The sequence below is a fragment of the Sapajus apella genome, unplaced genomic scaffold (genome assembly GCF_009761245.1).
Source record: "Sapajus apella isolate SASKATOON/1434 unplaced genomic scaffold, GSC_monkey_1.0 scaffold103, whole genome shotgun sequence".
NCBI classification, from domain to species: domain Eukaryota; kingdom Metazoa; phylum Chordata; class Mammalia; order Primates; family Cebidae; genus Sapajus; species Sapajus apella.
This window is the reverse complement of record NW_022437043.1, coordinates 7,247,390-7,266,475: the sequence shown is the minus strand read 5'-3', so window position 1 is coordinate 7,266,475 and position 19,086 is coordinate 7,247,390. Positions and strand designations below refer to the sequence as shown.

Here is a 19,086-nt window from a genome sequence, read left to right as displayed (position 1 = left end):
GCTCAGTGCTCTGGCTGTCAGCAGCTCTGCCTGCTCTCCTGTGAAGAGCTCAGCCTACTCTCTGCTGAGGCTGGGGAGGCAGGTGGCTTCTAACTGCTTTTTTTTAACTCCCTTTATAGCAGGAATTTTCCTGAGACTTGTTGCGGGTACCTTGTTATCATGTATTTTATTGACAGGCAAATCTGTGACTTGGCTATCTGGAGCTGGTTGATCAGTTTTCCAGCTTAACATGCCATAAGCACCACATTTACAGGGTGGGCCTGGTTCCCAGGCACTGTAAGAATCCTTCATTAGATCTCTTGTGGCTGCTTCTCAAGCTGATCTTCTACCTGGGGAGCATTCTTATTGTAATGAGAAAACATTTTGTGAAAAGTACCTGTGATTGTTATCTATCATAGCAGAGAAAAGGGAAAATGACCTCCAAATAGTAGGCACTTAACAAATATTTAAGAAGAAAGAGCAAATAAATGAATGGATGAACATTTATTAAGTATTTATTATATACCAGACACTGCTAGACATTATATGTCCATTATTTCATTTAATCCTCCCAATAGCCATATTGGCCATTATTATCCCCATTTCACAGCTGAGGAAATGAACTAATTCCAAGTTACACAGCAAAGATGCAAAGCTAGAGCTGTCTGACTCCAAAGCCCATGCTTATTTTGCCTTCCTAGTCAGCCTCTTCCAGAGACATCTTGTTCTTTCTGTAGGCCAGGAGTCACAGGGTCCTCTCCTCTCCTGTAGGGCAAGGTGTATCAGAGGCAGCATTAACAGACCCTGGTTTTTCCTTCTTTATGTAGCTCCATTTGCCTTGGCACCTTGGCCAGACAGAAAGAAATCACTATTACTAAAGATCTTGTAACTTGCTCCAGAAATTTATTTTTAATGACTATGGGATGTAACGGAAAACATTTGTGTGCACACAGCTCTGCTTGTATCTACAAAATCAATTAGATGCTTCTTTGAGTGATAGAGAGTTAAGGAACAGCATCGTTACCAACATAGTTAATATTTCTTTTTAACTACTTACTATGTGCTATGCATTGTTCTAAGTACTTTTGTGTATTAATTTAATCATCAAAGTAAACTTATGAGATAGCCATTCGTCTTCTCCATTTCTTAGATGAGAAAAGCGAGGCCCAGGGAGATAAAGTAACTTTATCACAAGATCACAGGTACCTACTGTGCTTGCTCTATCATCCCAGGGTCTCTGGGCTCTTGAAGAAGATTCTATTCCAGACCCTAGGAGAGGACAGTGTCCTAGCCAGAAGGAAGCAGCTTTAAGATTTTGTAAGGGACATATAGATGCATAATATGTTGAATCTAAAATGCAAACAAAGACATCTTAATTTCAGCCAAGTTAAACTGTGGTACCTCTATAACCTACTTACTTTTCCATTAAAAAATGCTGGGATACACACAGAAGCCAGCTAGTTGAATAATCAAGGATTATTTAACTCTAATAACTGATTCAAGTATATGTATAGCTTGCTTTATGGACTCTGCATTTCTTCTCAGTGCTCTGTGAAAGGAATCTGATTTTTGCTTTGGTGTTTACTATTAAATTCCAATTATATTCTCATAGATCACCTATAATCCTTTCCCTGTTAATGGAGGTGATAAGGGAAGGATCCCTAGAATATAATGCCTAATATGATATACTATAATATGATGCAGGAATGTGTATGCTGGAGAACTGAGTCTCCAATTAGCACATCCTTTTTTTTTTCCTTTATAATACTTTCTGACACAAAACTTTCACATGTACCCTAAATATTTTCTTGTATATAGGAATTCCCGAAGTTCATATTCCCTCCAGAATATTCTCTATTATCTGCTAACATAGATATACTCCAGCCAGAAAATTCCTTACATGTAAGCTTTTATATGATGTCAAGTTGTCCCTTTGGCAGTATAACATAGTGGCTAGAAGCACAGATTCTAGAGTAAGGTTGTCCAGTTGGAAATCGCAGGTCTGCCATTTAATGTCTGGTGACCTTGGAGAAGTCACTTTACTTCTTGGTGCCTCATGTTCCTTATCTGTAAAATGGTTTTCATGAGCATTCAATTATATATTTATATACCTATGCGTGTGTTTCTATCTTAGGATAGTTTCTGGGGTATGGTAAGTACGGTGTGCACGTTAGCTGGTATTGTTCTTTTATCAGTGTTACAAGCTTGAAACTTACATATAAATGAATTTACCTAGGATGAAGAATATTGGTATGCCCAAATTTCTTCTGTGTGATGAATTAGGAGACAGCATAGCATGAATCAGTAAATAGCTGTGAAGCTTTTTAACCATTATTTTTGACCTTTATCTAAGAACTGCAAATAGCTGCAAAAATGACTAATGAGTTTCTCTTTTCCCTTTCGAACAGCTAGAGGTTAGCGAAGGGGCAGTGCTATAGACAGGTGGAGGGTGGGAGTGGCTGCCAGGCAACAAGAATATAGTGAGAATGGATCATCCCCTAGCATAAACCATGGGCAAAATCATTTGTCCTTCCATCACTGAAACCTGACATTGTAGCATTTCTCTCTACTTCCTTCCTCACACCAGACCAGAAGATGTGATGGCAGAAGAGGCCAAACCTAAGGCAGCATGGATCCAGAACTACATTTTTTTCTGAGGAGAAGTTCTCTTTCATGGGCTGAGGCTCTGAGAAGCAACTCCTCAGCCCCACAGGCTTTGGTGAACCCAAGACAATAGGGTCTGCTGCTACACTTGTGAAGCCCCTAGGTGCCACTGTTTCCATTTTTTCCCCCATTTCATTCTACAACCATGGAGGAGGCTGGGGCCATTGGGAATATGCCAAAAGTGGAGAGATGCGATCCCTTCTCAGGTTGAAGGTCTGCCCTATAGCAGGCAATGTCAGAAGATCTCATGAGAGATGTGGTGGGCCATGACAAGTCCCTGGCAGGGGTTCTTAACATGGTAGCCACTGTTGAGGTCATGGGTGACCTCTTTGCCGTGGGAGATCTGCAGCAGAGGGTCCATTTCAAGCAGGAGTGGCATTGGAAAAGAAGAAATGATGAGAGTGTCCAGGAAAGCCACAGGGTGCCTTTGTAAGCAAGCAGACTAAATAGAGCCAGGATGGGTGAAGTTCCAGGGGTAGATCTGAGGGAGGCCAACAGGTTTGGAGAACCCCATAGCTAAGGTCTCAGGTACTTCTCTACCACCTAGCCCCTACTTTGAGATCCACATACTGGGGCCGTGAACCAAAGGGATGATGATCAGAAGCCCAGAACTTTTAGAGCCCGCTAGTTTTTCTGGATTTTAATTGAGTGTTAGTGACAAAACCAAATTATCTTGAAAGAAGTCTCCCTAGCTGGTGAAGTCAGGGGCACGGCAATAGTCTTCTGAGTTCTTAAAATTTGCCTTTACCTAACTCCAGTTTGCCTTCATGCGGCCTGTTTACATTTGAACAGTGTCTTTCTTGTTCATTTGTTTTTCAACTCCTTGGTGAAGCAGGGTTCCATTTTTCAGACGGAAAAGTTAAAAAGCAGAAATGTTAGCAGCCTCTCAACAGAGGTGCTCAAATGGTCATTCTTTGTTTCCACAGACAAGAGTTTCAGCACTTTTCGCCTCCTCCAGGGGCCCCAGGAATCCCTACCTCTTACTCAGCTTATTACAATATTTCTGTGGCCAAGGCAGAGCTGCTGATCAAACTGAAAGATCAACCCGAGATGGCAGAGATTGGCTTAGGAGATGAGGAAGTTGACCATGAACTGGCTCAAAAAAAGGTAAAGTTTTTTGATGTGTCCTAGAGATTTTCACAATTTAGCTTGAATGTGTCTGGAGGATGACCAACCTTCTACACTCTCTAGAATATCTCACATTCCCATATTTTCAGTATGGAAATCGTACAGTTTCTCTGGGTTTCTCACAGTTCCAAGTCCACTCTATTTTTGATCCAGTCAATAATAATAATAGTCATAATCATCATTATTGTCTCTGTGATCCTTAGAACAGCCCAACAAGGTAGATTGGGTATTTTTAATAGTTGAAGGGACTAATTTGCCCAGGTGCAGACTAAATGGTAGATCCAGCACTTGAAGTCAAGACTGTCTGAATTTCTACTCTACAGTACATGCTGTCTCTCTGAATTGAGCCAGCCTTGTAATTAACTCACTACTCAGGACACATCAGAGCTTCTGCCAGTGGGCTCTTGTACCCAATGGCAGTGCCATTGATTTTTATTCTTTGTGCAACTTCCTGGGAGACAGAACAGACTAAGTAAAATAAGGACAAATTATAGGCTGGCAAACTTTAGTGTTTATTTGCAAAGATAGTCAATTATGTCTTAAAAACACAAAATAGTTAAATGGGGATGATGATGATGTTGTTGTTCCAAAGCTTTCCTTTCTTTGTCTGAGTACCACTAGTCTGGTTTTCTAATGAATTCTTGGAATTACTTTGCCCTCCCTGCACTTACCTATTGTATTTCATAAGCAAATAGGGTTGTCATGGCAACCTCAAAGGCTCAATTTGCCTCTTTGCGGACATCTGAAGTCAATGTAAATTGTTCTTCTGCCCATACTTCTTTCAGAACATGACCTGTAGGAAGGTACAGGGCCATATGCAAGAGCCTTTCTTCCAATTTCCTATCTGAAGCAAAATGTCAGGGGAAGAATTGGAAGCATGATAGTGTTGAAGTTTTATTGATTCAGATATCTGTTTCCTTGGATTCCATGTTCTGTGAGCATGGCAGGGGTACTCCTAGCTTACTCATGGCCTGGCCTCTGCAGGGGCAAACCTAATAAAAAAAACTCTGACCAGGAAAAGAAAGAGATGATCAGAAAAGGCAGAGCACAGAACAACAGAAAGTGACCTGAAGTGATTGTGGGTGGGCTACGACACTTTGTCTCTGAGGAAGAAAGGTGAGGAATGTCACCAATTTGCGATGTCCCAGAAAAAACAACTTAGCTCTGGCTGGATCTGTGATGACTCCACAACTCTATCCAGTACACTTCTTCAGGATCAAGGTTCAGGTTGTAGAGCACAAGTCCCAAGAAATAAAGCGCCCTCACCGCTTATCCTTCCATCTATCCCTGGAGCCTGGGAACTGGGGTTGGTAGGTGATTTTCCAAGTGGGTCATTTTCCAGATGGCCCCTGGCCATCCTTTGTCCCCAGCATTGACTTTTGTTTGGGAGAGCAGATGGTGGGAATATAACTGGCAGCATTTTAGCATCTAATTGTGTTGCCTCCTTCATATCACTGATACCCAGTTCCCAGTGGGTTTTGGAATTTTTCCTAAATGCATATCTATTATACTTCAGACTAAGATTATAATGATCTCCTGACTTTTGAAGGGTTCAAAAACGTGACAACAGGTCTTGGAGCCTGGAGAAGGCTCTCTTAGTCCTGGTCATTTTGGACATCTCTAAATAAACTACTAGAGAGGAATATATTCTAGAAAACTACAAGCCTATGGTCCCTGTGCTTGGACTAGAAAAAGATTAAAACATACATTGAAGGATATTCCTATGTACAAGATAACTATTCTAAACATGTAACATGTGTTAACTTATTTAATTCTCATAACAATTCCGTGAGGTAGGTCCTATTGTTATCCTATTTTTTCGATGTGGAAATTGACGTGCAGAGAGGTTGAGTAATTTGCTGAAGGTCATATATAATACCATTACTTTGCATCAGAGCAGGAGTTCAGACTCTGGTAATCTGGCACTGGAGTCTGTGCCCTTAACCACAATACAATACTGGCTGCAAAGGCTATGGGCAGACTGGGACAGGGCCATTATTGTCATAACCTTGAAGCTAGACAAGTATCCATTCATTTGGAGTATGATGTAGAACTAAATAATAATAATAGCATTAGTAAACATGCATTGAGCATTTAAGTGTCAGTCATAATACTAAGTCTTTTACTTATGTGGCTTCATTTAACCATCAGAAAATCTCTGGAGTTGGGGAAGTGTCTACAGATGAAGAAACAGAAGTCTTAGTGGCATTAGGTATCTATCATAAGGCCATACAGTTTGGAGTTAGAATTGGAATCCAGATGTCTCTGACTCTAAAACTCTACTGTACTTCCCTGTGACTGCACTCACCTATAGGGGAGACAAATCAGAAGACACAGAAACTTACAATCAACAGTAGGTGAGGGATCAGACACACACACGGAATAGAAAGTGAAGAACTTCAAATTACACTGTAGGGTTCTAATTCTAAAATACTTAAAAGCTCAGACAAAACAAGATCACTGAGAGAAGACTTACAGAAGAGGGCTTCCTGTGGGGGAGGGGAGGGGCAGAGCTGTCCCCTAAAGAAATTTAGGAATAACCAAAATGAAGAAAGAGATAAAGAATAGGTGGAATTGCATAAACTACTGAGGAACACAAAAATGAGTGTTGTGAATACAGAGGAGAGTGAGGAGCTAATTCTGAAAGACTCTGAGGAGTGACATTAGAATGGCAAGGTGGGACCAGAGTGAGTAATCAATAATAGCAGCCCAGCTTTTATGGAGCACTTATTATGGGCCAAGCACTTTGCATGCATCACCTCACTGACTCCTTTTTATGACCCAATGCAGTGGGTACAACAGTTACCCCCATTCTACAGATAAAGAAAGTGAAACTCAAGAATGTCAAGTCACCCAAGGTCCCACAGCTAGAAAGTGACAGAGCTAGAAGTCAAACCCAGTCATTATAACTCCAGAACTCAGTCTTATCCAAAAGGCCTAAAAGCCAAGCTGAGGAAGCAAAGACCTAGCACAGTGCCATGAACATGAGAGGTACTTAAATGGATTGAAGGAGAATGAATGAAGTGATAGGCAAATACCTTAGGGCAAATGCTTTTCCAACCTAGGCTCTCACAAGGACTATAACTCCTATTTATTAAATAGTCCCAGGAAGGGACTGGGTGCGGAGGCTTACGCCTGTGATCCCAGCATTTTGGGAGGCTGAAGGGGGCTGATCACTTGAGGTCAACCTGGCCAACATCATGAAACCCTGTCTCTACTAAAAATAAAAAAAAATAAAAAAAATAAAAAAAATTAGCCTGACATCTATGGCGTGCACCTGTAATCTCAGCTACTTAGGAGACTGAGACACGAGAATCGCTTGAACCTGAAAGGTGGAGGTTGCAGTGAGCTGAGATCATGCCACTGCACTCAAGCCTGGGTAACAGAGCAAGACTCCATCTCAAAAAAAAAAAAAAAAAAAAAAAACAGTTCCAGCAAGTATTTATTATATTAAGTTGCATTTGGTAGATGAAGCTTAGCGTATGGGTATCACTTACCCAATGCCAAAAACTTTGGTGATGACATGGAGATCCCTACCAGACGGAAAGAAGCTGCTTGCCCAAAAGGCTGGAGTTGCTCATGACTTGCCCAAATTTCCTTTGTTTCCAGTGACTAGGATAGAGCCCACTGTCTCTTCCTTGTATTCCAAAACAGAGGTTACAGGCATAAATCAGTTTCTGTTGGTCCCCATTCTCATCCTTTGTCTTCTGTTTAATTCCCCTAGGTACAGCTTATTGAAAGCATCAGCAGAAAACTTTCTGTCTTGCGGGAGGCCCAGCGAGGGCTGCTAGAGGACATCAATGCCAATTCTGCCCTTGGGGAGGAGGTGGAGGCCAACTTAAAAGCCGTCTGCAAATCCAATGAATTTGAAAAATACCGCTTGTTTGTTGGGGACCTGGACAAAGTGGTCAACCTGTTGCTGTCACTCTCTGGACGACTGGCCCGGGTAGAGAATGCTCTCAATAGCATCGATTCAGAGGCCAACCAAGAGAAGGTAGAGTTGGGGTTTCTGGGGTGTGGGTAGAAGGAAATGCCATTTGTTTCTTTTCAGGGCTCTCTCTTTCAAAAAGTTGGGCTATATGGGAAACAGTAGAGGATAGGGTTAAAAGTGTGTGAGCACTGAGGACAGGCGCGATGGTTCATGCCTGCAATCCCAGCACTTTGGGAGGCCAAAGTGGGCAGATTGCTTCAGTCTAGGAGTTCAAGACCAACCTGGGCAACTTAATGAAACCCCATCTTTACTAAAAACACGAAAATTAACCTGGTGTGGTAGTGCATGCCTATACTCCCAGCTATTCCGGAGGCTGAGGTGGAAGGCTTGCTTGAGCCTGGGAGTTAGAGGCTGCCATGAGTGAAGATTGTACCACTGCACTCCAGCCTGGGTGACAGAGGAAAAAAACAAAAAAGAAACATGAAAAAAGGAAAAATAAGACTGTGAACACTGGCTTTTAAGTGCCCTGAAATTCTTGCTCTACCATTTCTTAGCTATGTGACTGTGGACAACTCACGTAACATTACTCTGCCTCAATCTCTTCATCTATAAAATGGGGTGAACATACTTCCTGCCTTACGGGATTATTGTGAGAATTAAATTAGTTCATGTTAATTACATAAAACAGGGCCTGGGACAGGGTAAACACTGAATCAGTACTAGCTCTGAGTAGTAGTAGCAGCAGCAGCAGTTTTGCCTCACTCATGAGGCAAACTCAGCAGTTTTGGAGGGGTAGGTCTCATCAAGTAGTTGATATTAGAAAGCTGTCAGTTTCACAGGTTGAGTCACTATGCATCTATTCCTGAACCAAAATTGCATCACCTTTTCCTATACAAGTGGCTTTGGATATACCTTTGAATCCACAGCAAGAGGCACATATGCACATACATATTCATTTATACACAGACACATACACTCACACATATCCACTCACACAGAGACACACACACACCATACAGAAAGCACCTCCACAGTGACAGTTGTTTACCAGATGAAAGGGACACAGGCTGGCTTTGTCCGAGCCTTCCTCCACCCCAAGCCCAGTGGTGGTCCCTACATTGAAGACAGCCTTAAAGAGATGGAAAGAGGTGATTTCACATCCCCTGTCCAGAATTGTTGTCATGTTTACCCTCCTGCTACTGGAAACAAAGGCTTTTGCATGGAGGTGGACTTTAGGGCGGAAAATCTAGGACTGACTAATTAGCAGAATGGATAGCTGCTTTGTGGCAACATCTCTGGTGGAGTACTACTAGACAGCACTGTTAGACAGATGCCTGGTAATTGAAAGAGTCCTTGATTGGTCTTCTGCTCCCCCAGTTGGTGCTGATAGAGAAGAAGCAGCAGCTGACGGGGCAGTTGGCAGATGCCAAGGAGCTGAAGGAGCACGTGGACCGCCGGGAGAAGTTGGTGTTTGGCATGGTCTCCCGCTACCTGCCTCAGGACCAGCTCCAAGATTACCAGCACTTTGTCAAGATGAAATCTGCTCTCATCATTGAACAGCGAGAGCTGGAGGAGAAGATCAAGCTTGGGGAAGAGCAGCTCAAATGTCTCAGGGAGAGTCTACTCCTGGGGCCCAGCAATTTCTAATTCTGCCAGCAGTCTGCCACAGCATCCCTGCCCAGCCACAGTGGGAAGTGCTTTCAATCTTCTTTGTTAGCAGTTTCTCAGCAAATAGATAGCAATTAGCAGTTTGTTCCAGCCCTCTACCCTGGATGTCTCTCACTGCTCCTTCCTTAACAGTGGTCCTAACCAGCTAGGAGACCTTGGGGAAGCCACAGGCTTCTACCCAAGGGAGCTGCAGCAAGGTGTGATCTTACAACCACACTCTCCTTCCCACAGTTGCCAAGGGCAAGTACTTGTTGCACAGAGAGCCAACTAAGTGCCTTCATTCTGCTTTGTACTAGGACACCAAAGACATCAAGTGCTCATCACCCACCCATATCATCAATAGCCTCTAAAGGCTCAGAGGGAAGCTTCCTTGCAGTTCTACTCTGCCCCAGGGCTTGTGGCCCAGCCATTTCTCACAGAGAGCTGGCCGCCTTGAGGGCATTCACCTGGCACCAGTTTCACGGCCTCATCCACGCTTTGCAGGGAAAAGCACAGAAGGAGGAATTATACTGAACAAAATGCAAGCAAACGTTGAGTATTCCCAGGTGACCCTTAGGAAGGAACCAGGTTTAAATCCACTCTACCCTCACCTTTCCCAGCAGCAAGTTCAGGGGAAGAGTCCTACTCTTAGCCCTGGATAGTGTGACCCACTTCCTGTCCTAAGACTTTGGTCCTACCACCTCTTGTTTCATCTTTCCTTTTCATTGCTGGGGGTTACCCCACGTGCCTACCCCAGGGCTTCACCATATGGGCCATTAATAGCTCTACTAAAGCTGACTTTTAGATGTAGGTTTCATTATTGGGGGAGGTGGTTCTTATTGTTATATTTTAAATGGCATTTTGATTTTATTTATTTTTATGTTTTGATTATTTTTTTCTTTTTAAACTAGTAAGGTGAGAAGAGGGAAGTTGGAGAGGGAAAAGTTAGCCCAGGAGGAAAGCATTTTCTGCAGATCAGCCTGAATCCACCATGGCTAGGTAAGCAGGTACCAATATTGTTCCCACCATAGCTATCAATGTCTAGGAATGAGTTCTCCCCTTGAACTTAGAGCCTTCCTACTGTGGCCTGGCCCTGTGCTTCCCTGAAGCCTAAGTGACTGTGAGTTTAGCATTCCCCAGCAGGGTTCAAGTTTTTCTTACTGAGTTCTCTTTGAAACCAAAGAAATCTGAAACAGAGAAAGGTTCAGCCATTTCTCTACCATCTCCAAGCTATGGGATGAGTAGAGGTGACCTCAGGAGGAACTCCTCTAACTATTGCTTTCTCAGCCTGTGGCCTGGCTAAGGGGAACCAAAACTAAGGTAGCTGGGAGCTCCAGCCAAAGCCAGCTCCCCAGAGCAACTGATGACCCAGCCAGGATCTTAGGCATGCAAACAACTAAAACTGCTGCTGTTGCCAAGGCCCTGACACCAGTAGCTAGTTTCTATGCTGGAAAGGTAGCCCTCAGGTGGACGATGGAAAAAAGGGGGTTATGGTCCAATGCTGCCCTGTTATCCAGCTCAGCTGTTTCTCACTAACTGGAGTCAGTGCTTGGTATCATGCAACCCAGACAAGGCCTGGCATCTCTGCTAGTTACTGCTGAGTTCCTCAGGGTCCTTGAAGGTCAACTGTAGCAGCCGGGATGTCTCCTTCAGCCAAAGAATTTGCCAAGGAAGTTTTGCTGCTGTTACAAATACTTTTCACTAGCTTCCATTTCCTCTTCATTGTATTTGAAAACAATGGGAGAATCTTGGCCAGCAGGGTGTCCTGGGGTGGGGGGTGCGGTAAGCCTTTCTGTGGAGCCCTGGGTTTACTCTTAGTACTGCTGCTGGAAACACTGTTAGAATGGCAACCCTGCCATTTCCCCTCCAGTGGAAGATTCTACTTTATTCAGGAAGGCTGGTGGCTTGCAAGGTCTAGGATTACACAAGCCAGCCAAGATTGAGAAGGTAGGGGAATGCTTTGAATGGAGGCCATAGTTGTTATCTTTTCTTCTGAGCAGGCTCTAGGACAAACAATGAGCAAATTGAGGTGTCCTGTGTTGGCAGGATGAGGCTGATATGTTCCATCATTCTCAGATTTGTTGATTAGAACAACTTTTTGGTAATATGGGCCTACAGAAAGGAATGATCACTTCCTTGGACACTATGGCCATAGTCTTGAGTTTTTCTAGTCAGCATGTGATTGGTTGTATCTTCAGTTTATGATGCCAAAAATACTATTGACTCTGTTATTTTTGTTCTTCATCCCACCTCAAATTAGTTTCTAGAGTTGGAATCAGATCACAAAGATGTTCATTTTCGCATGCAGGGAAAGTTGCCAAAGCACTTAAAAATAACCCCAAAACTATACCTAACAGTGAAGCTTGGTAGATAAAGGTGAACTGCTAAACAGACACTGGCGTGCCACACTCCTGCCAGGGCAGACTCATTGTGTGTGATAGTGCTGCAAAGCTGCCAGTATTACTTGAGATGTAGTGTCTCTCCCCTGTTCTCAGTTCCTGGGCTCAGCCCTCCTCCAAGCCCTGCCAGTGAGTAGCAGTTTGGAAGGCAGGCCAAAGGAGATCCCCAAAGACAGTTATTGGTCTTGACTTCTGCTCTCTCCCTTCAAATATTTATACAGGCCCTCATGGGTAATAGGCAAGCATGATGATTGATAGAGAAGTCAGTGCATGAGTTACTATTACATGTCCCCCCACTTCCCTGGCCACCTGCAAGGACTCTGGATAATTGAGTCTCCCTGAGTTCCACAGCTGGAGACTCAGCCAGGATATAGCCATAAATGCCCAAGTAGAATCCGACAGAATAAGACAGAGATGCTGAAAATAAAGTCCTAGAAAGGAAGAAATTGGAAGCAGAGAAAAGGAGAGAGGATGAAAAGATGAAAAGCCTCTTTCAAGGTTAGGTTCAGGTTCTGTTTTCTATTTAAACTCATGTGCCAAAAAGCTGCCCAGGCACACCAGAGCCACATTCTGAACCCAAATCTCCCTGAAGGTGCTGCTCTGCCAGTAGCAGGCCCCAGATGGAAGAAGCTGGTCCCATTTCTGGCCACTTCCACCCATTTGGAGCTTGGTGACTCCCACTGTCTTTGCCAGAGGAGTTGTCTATGCCAATAATATTTCTGCAACAGCATATTATATTATTTGAAGATTAGTAGATCTTTTAGAGGGGGGTGGGGCAGGGGGCAGTTTCTATAGATAAAGAACCAATGTTGGTTGTACCAGCTGTTGGGGGTCATGTATCCCATGTGAAGCTATTATTTTTCCAAATCTTATTGTTTCTGCATTTGTGTCCTCCACCACTCCCTTCTTGGCTGACATAGATATGCCTGCCAGATTGTCATCAAGGGTCATATTTCAATAAAAGGTGCTAAGGACAAGAAAAAATCTCATGTGTTTTGACTCAGGTGATGGAAGTCTAAAGATTCTGCTGGAACTTCTCCTTCAAAAGACCGGATCCTTACCCACATCCCTAAACCCTTACTCTGGCCTCTGAGGGATGGTATTAATGATATACCATTCATCATCCCCAGTTAAATAGCAGGATCTGCCATAGCCTTTTTAGAGGAACAGCTTTTAGACATCTGTTTCAAGAGCACCCTGAAGAGGGAACACAGAGTTTTAACCACTGGTTATTTCTATTGTTATCACAGTATTGAAGCATGGTATTTTTCTACTTAGAAGGACCTCAAGAACACAGCCCTGCCCTTTAGCTCACTGATATATTTCTTTCTCTCTGGTTAGTCAGTGGCAACATCACAACCAGTCTAACCCCATGTTTAGAATGCAGAAAAAGTCAACAATGGTGTAATCTCAGGTATAGACCTAAGCAGTATAGAGTCCAATTCTGGAATCTAGCCTGATTGAAGGTAAGCCACGTTCTTTCTAGACTTCATCTAATCTTGAATTCTTTCTAGTAGTTTTATCTTACTTTCAGCTGATACTCCAATCTCACACCTTCACTCTTAGCTCCCTGGAAAGCAAGGGTCTTGCTGATCTTCTGCTCTCCAAATCAGCCTCAAAGATTAGACTCGAATGTATTCCAGGCAGCAACTCTGACATTGAAAAGCTTTCTTTTTTGTGATCCATATTCTGTTCATATTCCAACTATCCTCCTTCTACTCAAGATATCCAGTGTGGTAGAGTAGAAAGAGTGCAGCTTTGGCTTTGGCATTAAAATTAACTGTGTTCAAATCCTGGTTCTGCCACTTATTCAATGAATCTAGGCTACTAGCTTAACTTCTGAGGTCATTTTCTTATCTGTAAAATGGGAACAGTATTATCCAGCTTGCAGAGTTATTGTAACTCAAAAATAATAAATAAAAGCCACTAACAATCCAAGTAGTTATTAGGCAGAATCCCAGGCCCACCCCAAACTCGGTGATAGCAATCTGAATTTTAACTAGATTTCCAGAAGATTCATGTACATATTAGAATGTGGGAAGTACTGACTTGTCAAAAAAGTATTCAGTACCTGGTAACCATTATTATAGTCCTGATCTACTAAATTCATTTTTTCCTTATCCCAGGCATATTTTTGCTCTTCTCATATTGCTCACAACTACCTGCCTGGATGAATTCAGCAAAGTTGCAGGATACAAGGTTAAAACACAAGATCAAATGAACAATCCTAAAATGGTATTAAGAAAACAGTTCAATTTACATAGCATTAAAAAGCAAAAAAATAGGAATACTTTAACAAAAGAAGTGCAAAACTTTTACACTGAAAACTATAAAACATTGTCGAAAGAAATCAGAGCAGATCTAAACAAATGGAAAAGCCCTCCATGTTCATGGATTGGAAGACTTAGTATTGTTAAGATGAAATGTACCTCAAATTGATCTACAGATTTAATCCAGTCCTTATCAGAATTCCAGTGGCTTCCTTGCATAAGTTGACAAGCTGATTCTAAAATTCATGTGAAATTACAAGGGACCCAGAAGAGTCAAAACAATCTTTAAAAAGAACAGAGTTGGAGGGCTCATACATATCAAAACTTACTGCAAAGCTACAGTAATAAGGACAGTGTGGTAAAGGCACAAAGATAGATGTATAAATAAGTGGAATTAAATTGAGAGTCCAGAAATAAATCCTCACATATGTGGCTAGTTAATTTCAACAAGGATGCCAAGAGAAATTGAGGGGAGTATAGTTTTTTAGCAAATGGTGTTGACATAACTGGGTATCTACATGGGAAAAAAATGAAGCTTTCCTTAAATCACATGCAAGAATCAATTCAAAATTGATCATAAAATGTAAGATTTAAAATTATAAAATTCTTAGAAGAAAACATTGTAGTAAGTCTTCCTAATGTCACACACGTAACAATGTCACACACGTCATACAAAAAATATAAATAAATTGGAGTATATCAAAATTAAAAACTTTTGTACTTAAAAGATATCATATCAAAAGAGTGAAAAGAAAAGCAACATAATGAGGGAAAATATTTGCATATCAAATATTTCGAATATAAAAAGGACTCTTACCACTCAATGATAAAAATAACCAATTAAAAATTGGTAACAGATTGTAATAGACATTTCTTCAAAGAAAATATGTGTCTTATATGCTTGGTTTGCTATAACGTACTACCATAGACTGATTGGCTTAAATAACAGACATTTAAACATTTATTTCTCACAGTCCTGGAGACTGGGAAATCTGAGATCAAGGTGCCAGCAGATTCAATGACTTGTGAGGGTCTACTTCCTAGTTTGCAGATGGCTACCTTCTGGCTGTGTCCTCAGGAAAGACAGAAAGGGATATGGTCTCTTCCCCTTCTTATAAGGGCATCATAATTTCATTATGAAATCACTCGTGATTTAATCTAAACCAATTTACCTCTCAAAGGCCCCACCTCCATATACCATCACATTGGGGATTAGGTCTTCAGCATATGAATTTGGAGAGGACACAAACATTCAGCTTATAGCAATATGCAACTGGCTAGCAGGCACAGGGATAGATGCTCAAGTATTACTATTCATTAGGGAAATGCAAATCAAGACCACAATGAGATACCACATCATACCCACTAGAACAGCTGTATCAAAAAGCCAAACAATAATAAGTGTTGGTGAGGAAATGAAGAAATTGGAACACTCATACATTGCTGATGGGGATGTAAATTGATGCAACCTCATTGAAAAACAGCTTGGCAGTTTCTACAAAAGTTAAACATAGAATTTCCACACGACTTAGCAATTCCATTCCTAGGTATATGCCCAGGAGAATTGAAAACAGGTGTTCAAACAAAAGCATGAACATGAATGTTTAAAGCAGCATTACTCATAATAGCCAAAAAGTGGAAATGACCCAAATGTCTATCTACTGAGGAATTTTATAAACAAACTTTGATATATCCATACAATAGGGTATTATTTAGCCATAAAAATGGATAAAGTACTGACACATACAACATTGATGAACCTTGAAAATATGCTAAGTGAAAGGAGCCAGTCATAAAAGACCACATATAGTATGATTTCATTTATATGAAATGTCCCTAACAGGCAAATCTATAAAGGTGGAAAGCAGATTAGTAGTTGTCAAGACTGGGGGTTCAGGGGCAATAGGCATGAGGTTTCTTTTGGGGGTGATGAAAATATTATAAAATTAGATTGTCGTCATGGTTGCCCAACTCTGTGAATGTACTGGAAACCATTGAAGTATACGTTTTAAATGGGTGCACTAAATGGTAGTTGAATTATTTCTCAATATGTGTTTTTTTTTTAAAGCTATTGATTATTTCTATCAGTCTCATTCCTCTTGACAAAAATCTGAGTTGAGGGTGAGCATGTACTTCATTCCTGAATCCAAAGGGTACAATATTTGTACCATTTGAATTTGGGAGTGACTTTGCTATTGCAACCTTCCCCTTGAAGACCTGGAAGACCCAGCAGTATTAGGAGAAAGAGTAGTCTCTGCCTTGTACTAAGACTTCAGTGAAAATAACAGAGATGGGAGGGACTACTATTGGGAAGCAGGAACAATCTTTCTAGGTAAATATTGTGGTAGAATGGATAAGAGCTTCTGTTCATTGGGCAAATAAACCACGTTTTAAATCCTGACTCTACCAACTTACTGTGTCACCTTAATAAGTTACTTGACTCCTCTCAGCCTTCATCTATAAAAGGGGGCTAATAACAGCCCCATCTCAAAGTGTTACTATGATGATTAAATGAGATAATTCATATGAGCATTTAAAATAATGTCTGTCATGTAGTAGGTGTTTAATAAATGTTAGCTGCTAGATTTATTTTTATTGAGGTGAGATTGAAGTAGAACAATATAAGGAAAAGTAAAGCATCTTCAGCTTTGGAGTCAGATAGCTCTGTTAATGTGACCTCGGAAGTCACTTTATTTATTGAGCCTTAGCAAATAATGAGGATAATAATCCTTCTCTTATGGAGGCAGTTCCAAGCCTGGACACTGAAACTCACACCACATAGAGTTTTGTACTGGCTCCACCACTTATACATTGTGTAACCTTGAGTATGTTTAACTTCCCTGTACCTGGATGTCTTCTTCTGTCTAAAGGTGGAAACAAAAATAATCCTTGGGTTGATGTCAGAAATTATTGAGTTAATCCATGCAAAGTACTTAGGACAATAAGTACGCAATGAATGCTACCTTTTATTATAAAGCTAAAGTTGGAATCAAATGAGATCTCTGGTAGAGCTGTTCGTATGGTAGGTTCTCCATAGATGGTGGTTCCTTTCCTTACCTACTCTGTTCTGTGCACCAGGTCAAGACATTTTTGGACCTGCAGATAAAACGTTTCAGCCTTGGGAGCTCCCCACCTTCTGTGAGTAAAATTTTCTGGCAAGCTCAGTACTACCATTTGATGAGAACAATGTAGTCTGTCAGCTGCCTGCCAGATGACTCTCTCTACTCCCAAGAAAACAACCCATTCAGAGCAATAGAGAAAGAACTGATTTGCGTGTGAACCACTTAAGGTCCAATTTGAGGCTTGTTTAGGGAAAACATCTACTCCTCCTCGAACCTATCTTTAGGCTTGAAGTCCACTTAAATGTTATTGAGTTTCCTACCCTGGGTTAAGCACTTTCACGTATCTTTGCTGACACTATTTTTTCTATCTAAATATACGTTTTTAAAACAGAAATCCTCATTTAATCTTTAAAACAGCTCTGTAATTTTTAAACACTTTATTTCATTAAAATTCAGAATTGTAGCATTTTTGCTGTTTGTAAATTAAACAAAATGGATTGTAAGTGTGCAATGCCATTCATTCATTCAACTCATGTGCCAAAAATCTGTTTTGTGGTCCAGGGATTCAGAAGTGGACAAGACAGATAAAGTCCCCACTCTCGTGGGGCTTTTATCCTAATGAAAGAGACAGATAAGTATAAATATACAATTATATAATACTTTATATACAGAAATACACACATAATCACTTTTTACCCTAGTATGGCAATGCAAAACATTCTTGCTTGATTTCCACAGCTATGTGCAATAGGCTAAACCCATGCATCTCTTTGCTACTGCAGTAACTAAAATATTTTTACATTAGTTTCCACCAGAGCATAATGTTGCAGTGAACATGGGAGTGCAGGTATCTCTTCAACATACTGATTTCATTTCCTTTGGGCATTTACCCAGAAGAAGAATCTCTGCATCATCTGGTAGTTTTATTTTTAATATTTTGAATAATGTACACTCTTTTCCAAAATGGGGCACTAATTTACATTCCCACAACAATGTACCAGGGCTCTCTTTTCTCCCTACCCTCATCAACATTTGTTATCCCTTGTCCTTTTGATAAAAGCCTGCTATTTGTGACAAAATGGATGAACCCAGAGGGTATTATGCTAGGTGAAATAAACCAGACACAGAAAGAAAAATACTGCATAATCTCATATGTGGAATCTAAAAAAGTCGAACACACAGGGGCATGGAGGTGGAAGAAATAGGGATGTTGGTCAAAGCATACAAAGTTGCAGTTACATGAAATGAATAAATCTAGAGATCTCATGTACAGCATAAGTTCTATAGTTAATAATGCCGTATTGTATACTGGAAATTTTCGAAGAGTAGATTTCAGGTGGTCTTACTGCAAAAGACGGTAATTATGTGAGGTAATGCATATTTAATTTGCATGACTGTAGCAATCATTTCACTATGTATATGGATGTCAAAACATGATTTGTACACCTTAAATATATACAATAAAAGATTTCACCAAAGACATTCTTATTTTAGCACTAAATAGGATTTGCAATGAGATTTTTAAAAATTTGTCTAGCAAAAGTATGACAAACTATCACTGAAGAAGTAGGATTTGAAAGTAGTTTAGACAGAAAGGTTGAATTCCATTGTTGATAAAGAAAATCAATTCATATCACATGGAAATCTTGCCCATTCTGTGCATTATTCAAACATGGCCAATCACTAAGGTGTCCTGGCAAAACCTCCCTCCTTAACAGGCTGCATTCTGTTTATAAACTGCTTAAGTTTCTTCAATATGACCCTTCATTTTGGAGTTGTTTACTGCCGTTAACAGAGTAAAATAACATGGCTTTGAATTCCCATTTTCCTCCCAGCTACTGATTTTCTATCTGAAAAGGATAATTAATGGAATTCACCTCCCTGGGTGTTGAGTTGATTGTATTTTTTGCAAAGGAAAAAATCTGGGAAAAAGCCATGAGTGAAAAATCTTTCCAACTTGAAAATGCATTAGATTAAATGTGAATAAGTCAAAGTGCTGAAAAAAA

The 19,086-nt window shown here is 40.9% G+C and overlaps 1 protein-coding gene across 4 annotated transcripts in view; it reads left to right on the top strand.

Annotated features, from left to right (window-relative positions):
- Nucleotides 1–19,086, top strand: part of SHROOM4 (shroom family member 4) — a 127,947-nt gene that overhangs the window by 100,400 nt on the left and 8,461 nt on the right. For 2 of the 4 annotated variants that reach the window (XM_032258694.1, XM_032258695.1), the window contains exons 6-8: nucleotides 3,570–3,750; nucleotides 7,496–7,765; nucleotides 9,080–12,732. In XM_032258694.1, coding sequence (XP_032114585.1) covers nucleotides 3,570–3,750; nucleotides 7,496–7,765; nucleotides 9,080–9,349 — 721 coding nt within the window. In that variant the 3' untranslated portion in view covers nucleotides 9,350–12,732. Of the gene's footprint in view, nucleotides 1–3,569; nucleotides 3,751–7,495; nucleotides 7,766–9,079; nucleotides 12,733–13,089; nucleotides 18,559–19,086 lie in introns of those variants that run through there. The other 2 variants (XR_004262798.1, XR_004262799.1) reach the window with 2 other exon arrangements.